Source organism: Globicephala melas, chromosome 10 (genome assembly GCF_963455315.2).
Source record: "Globicephala melas chromosome 10, mGloMel1.2, whole genome shotgun sequence".
Taxonomy (NCBI): Eukaryota; Metazoa; Chordata; class Mammalia; order Artiodactyla; family Delphinidae; genus Globicephala; species Globicephala melas.
Window position 1 is genome coordinate 9,972,165 of NC_083323.1, and position 2,639 is coordinate 9,974,803.

A 2,639-nucleotide genomic window follows, 5' to 3' on the forward strand; every position below is an offset into this window, starting at 1 on the left:
TGGGTGCCCCCGATCTGTGGGGCAGGCCTCCTCTCACCTGTCCTGTCCCAACAGGGTCAGGGCAACAAGGTGAAGAAACTCTCCGTTGTCGTCTCCTTGGGGACAGGGAGGTCCCCGCAGATGCCTGTGACCTGTGTGGACGTCTTCCGTCCCAGCAGCCCCTGGGAACTGGCCAAGACTGTTTTTGGGGCCAAGGAACTGGGCAAGATGGTGGTGGAATGTGTGAGTATGGGCCCCTCCCCAGGCACGCTTCCCTCGGGATCTCAGCCCCAGGATGAGGCTTCCCGTGGGACCCTGGGTGTCATGGGGATGGCAGGGATCTGTTGACCCTCCTCAGCCAGCTCGGGGCAGGGGCGTTCCCCTTCCCCTGTAGCGTCTCAATGCTGGCAGGGACCTTCGGTGACCACCTCCAGTGGGATTTTCAAGCATTTTTAGCTGTGGATTTCTTCCTTCAAACACAGCCCATGTGGAAGCCCAGAATGTCAGATGGACAAAAGCTAAGGGGGCAGGGAGCTGGAGGCCTGTCCACTCAGCCCCTCCACGCTCACTGACCCTGAACGCTGCCGAGCCACCCGTCAAAGCCACAGACCGTGCCCCCTGCATGGCTGGGACAGTCACTGCAGCCCAGGAAGGGGGATTTGCCTTAGGTCACTCTGCTGATAGGGGGCTAAGCCAACCTGGAACCTGGGGACCCCAGGCAGGGGCTGTGTGTGCGGTGTGCGCTGGGCGCTCACAGAGGCTGCTTCTCACCAGTGCACAGATCCGGACGGGCGGGCCGTGGACCGGGCCCGGGCCTGGTGCGAGATGGTTGGCATCCAGTACTTCAGGTGAGGGCTCTGCTGGCCCCAGTCCCCAGCCTGGACTTTCCCTTTCCCCAAGGAGGTGCTGTGTGTCCCGAGTCCGCCCCAGTCCTAGCCCTTGTCCCCTACCCAGGCCGAGTGTCCTGGGGGTGACCCCTCCTCCTTGATCCGGACAGACTGAGTCCCCAGCTGGGGACAGACATCATGCTGGACGAGGTCAATGACACGGTGCTGGTCAACGCCCTCTGGCAGACTGAGGTCTACATCTACGAGCACCGGGAGCAGTTCCAGGAGCTCATCCAGCTGCTGCTCTCCCCGTGAGGCCGCCGGGCCCCCAGCTGTCCCCAGGCCCAGCTGGGAGGCGGGGCAGAGCCAGGCCCAGGCGGCTCTGTGTCCACAGCCCCGGCCTAGCGGGGCACGGGGCTTCCTGCGTAAGGCTGGTCCTCAGGCCTCTCTCCCGCTCTGTCCCCGCCTGCTGGCTCTTTGTGTCTTTCCAGCTTAGGAAGCCTCAGGCCTCACTCAGGCTGCTCCCTGACCCCCAAGGTGGCTCAAACACTAAGGCCTCCCAGAGGGCCCCAGGTTCTTCCCGGGCCCCTGGAGCTGCAGAGACCCCTTCTACCCTCTGCCCTCTCCGCTGGGGGTGGAGCCAGAGAAGCGGGCCATCACCACCCCATTGGGAGGGAAAACCTAGGAGTGGGGTGTCCCATTCGACTTTGCCCCTCCGCGCACCCCAGCCGCCCGCCCACGAGCTCTCCTCAGCTCTCAAAGGTCGCTCCTGTGACTTAAGTTATTCTTCCCGACAGAAAGTGGTTTATGCCTGGAGAGGGGCTCCAGGGACTGCCCCAAACTGTGAAATAAATGCTTCAATTCTGGTTTGCCTGTGTTGTGTGCACTGTGGTGTGAGTGCCCCGCCCCCCGCCAGCCCCCCTCAGCCTTGACCTTCAGCCTTGGCTGTCACCTGCCTGTGCCCACGCAGACGGATGGAAGCTCTGGTCCCCAGGCTCCGCGGGCCAGGGACACCTCTCCTCTTCAGGCCTCCGCAAATCAGGGCCTGAGGGTGTGCAGAGGCGGCCGCCAGGCCCACCTGCCCCACGGTGGAGGGCGAGGGAGAGCCCCACTTGCCAGAGGAGGGGATGAGACCCAGAGAGGGCAGGGGGCTCGGGCACCGTCACACAGCAAGCGACCAGGGCCAGAGCGTGCCCGCAGGTCTGTGCGACTCCAGGGTTTGTGCTGTCCCGTCTCTGGGTGGGCGGCAGCGGGCGTAGGAGCCTCAGCCCCTGGGCTGCAGGTCTGAGGGGCTCAGGGTAGAGAGGGGGCCTGAGAACAGTGACGAGCCGTGGGTGACTTCCGCCTGCAGGGACGGACTTCCAGGGAGGGTCCAGGGGTGGTCACTGCACAGCTCGAGCCCAGTAGGGTGGGCACTGTCCAGTGTAGGCAGGTGGGAGGGCAGGGGTCCCCCAGAGCTAGGGGTCCCTGCTGGCCTGGGAAAGGCTCTTCCTTGAAGAGGAGGTGACCCAGGAGAGTGGCCATCCACGCGTGCCCACCGGTCCGCGGCTCAGAGGGGTAAATAATTGAAGCGCAGGTCACACGAACCCGCCCGCGTCACAGAATGCCTTCCCCGCCGGGTCTGGTTACGCCCCAGATCGCATTCTGACATCCCTGGCTGGTGAATAATTAAGCTGCCACCTCCTCCTTGGCCAGCCCTCCATCTCCGGGTCCCACTCTGCAGCCTCCTTCACAGCCCGCTGAGCAGTGGGCATTGGAGGGTACCGACCGCCGGTGCTCCCAGGCCTGCTAGTGCCACCAGCCTTCTACTCAGTGCCCGGGTGCGCCCACTCC

The 2,639-nt window shown here is 64.5% G+C and overlaps 1 protein-coding gene across 8 annotated transcripts in view; it reads left to right on the plus strand.

The window, feature by feature from the left end:
• Positions 1-1,672, plus strand: part of PLA2G6 (phospholipase A2 group VI) — a 49,732-nt gene extending 48,060 nt beyond the window's left edge. For 6 of the 8 annotated variants that reach the window (XM_060305938.1, XM_030855983.2, XM_030855982.2 and 3 more), the window contains 3 exons: positions 55-222; positions 754-827; positions 977-1,672. In XM_060305938.1, the coding sequence (XP_060161921.1) occupies positions 55-222; positions 754-827; positions 977-1,121 (387 nt within the window). In that variant the 3' untranslated portion in view covers positions 1,122-1,672. Of the gene's footprint in view, positions 1-54; positions 223-753; positions 828-933 lie in introns of those variants that run through there. The other 2 variants (XM_030855984.2, XM_030855986.2) reach the window with 2 other exon arrangements.
• Positions 1,673-2,639: the final 967 nt, after the last annotated feature.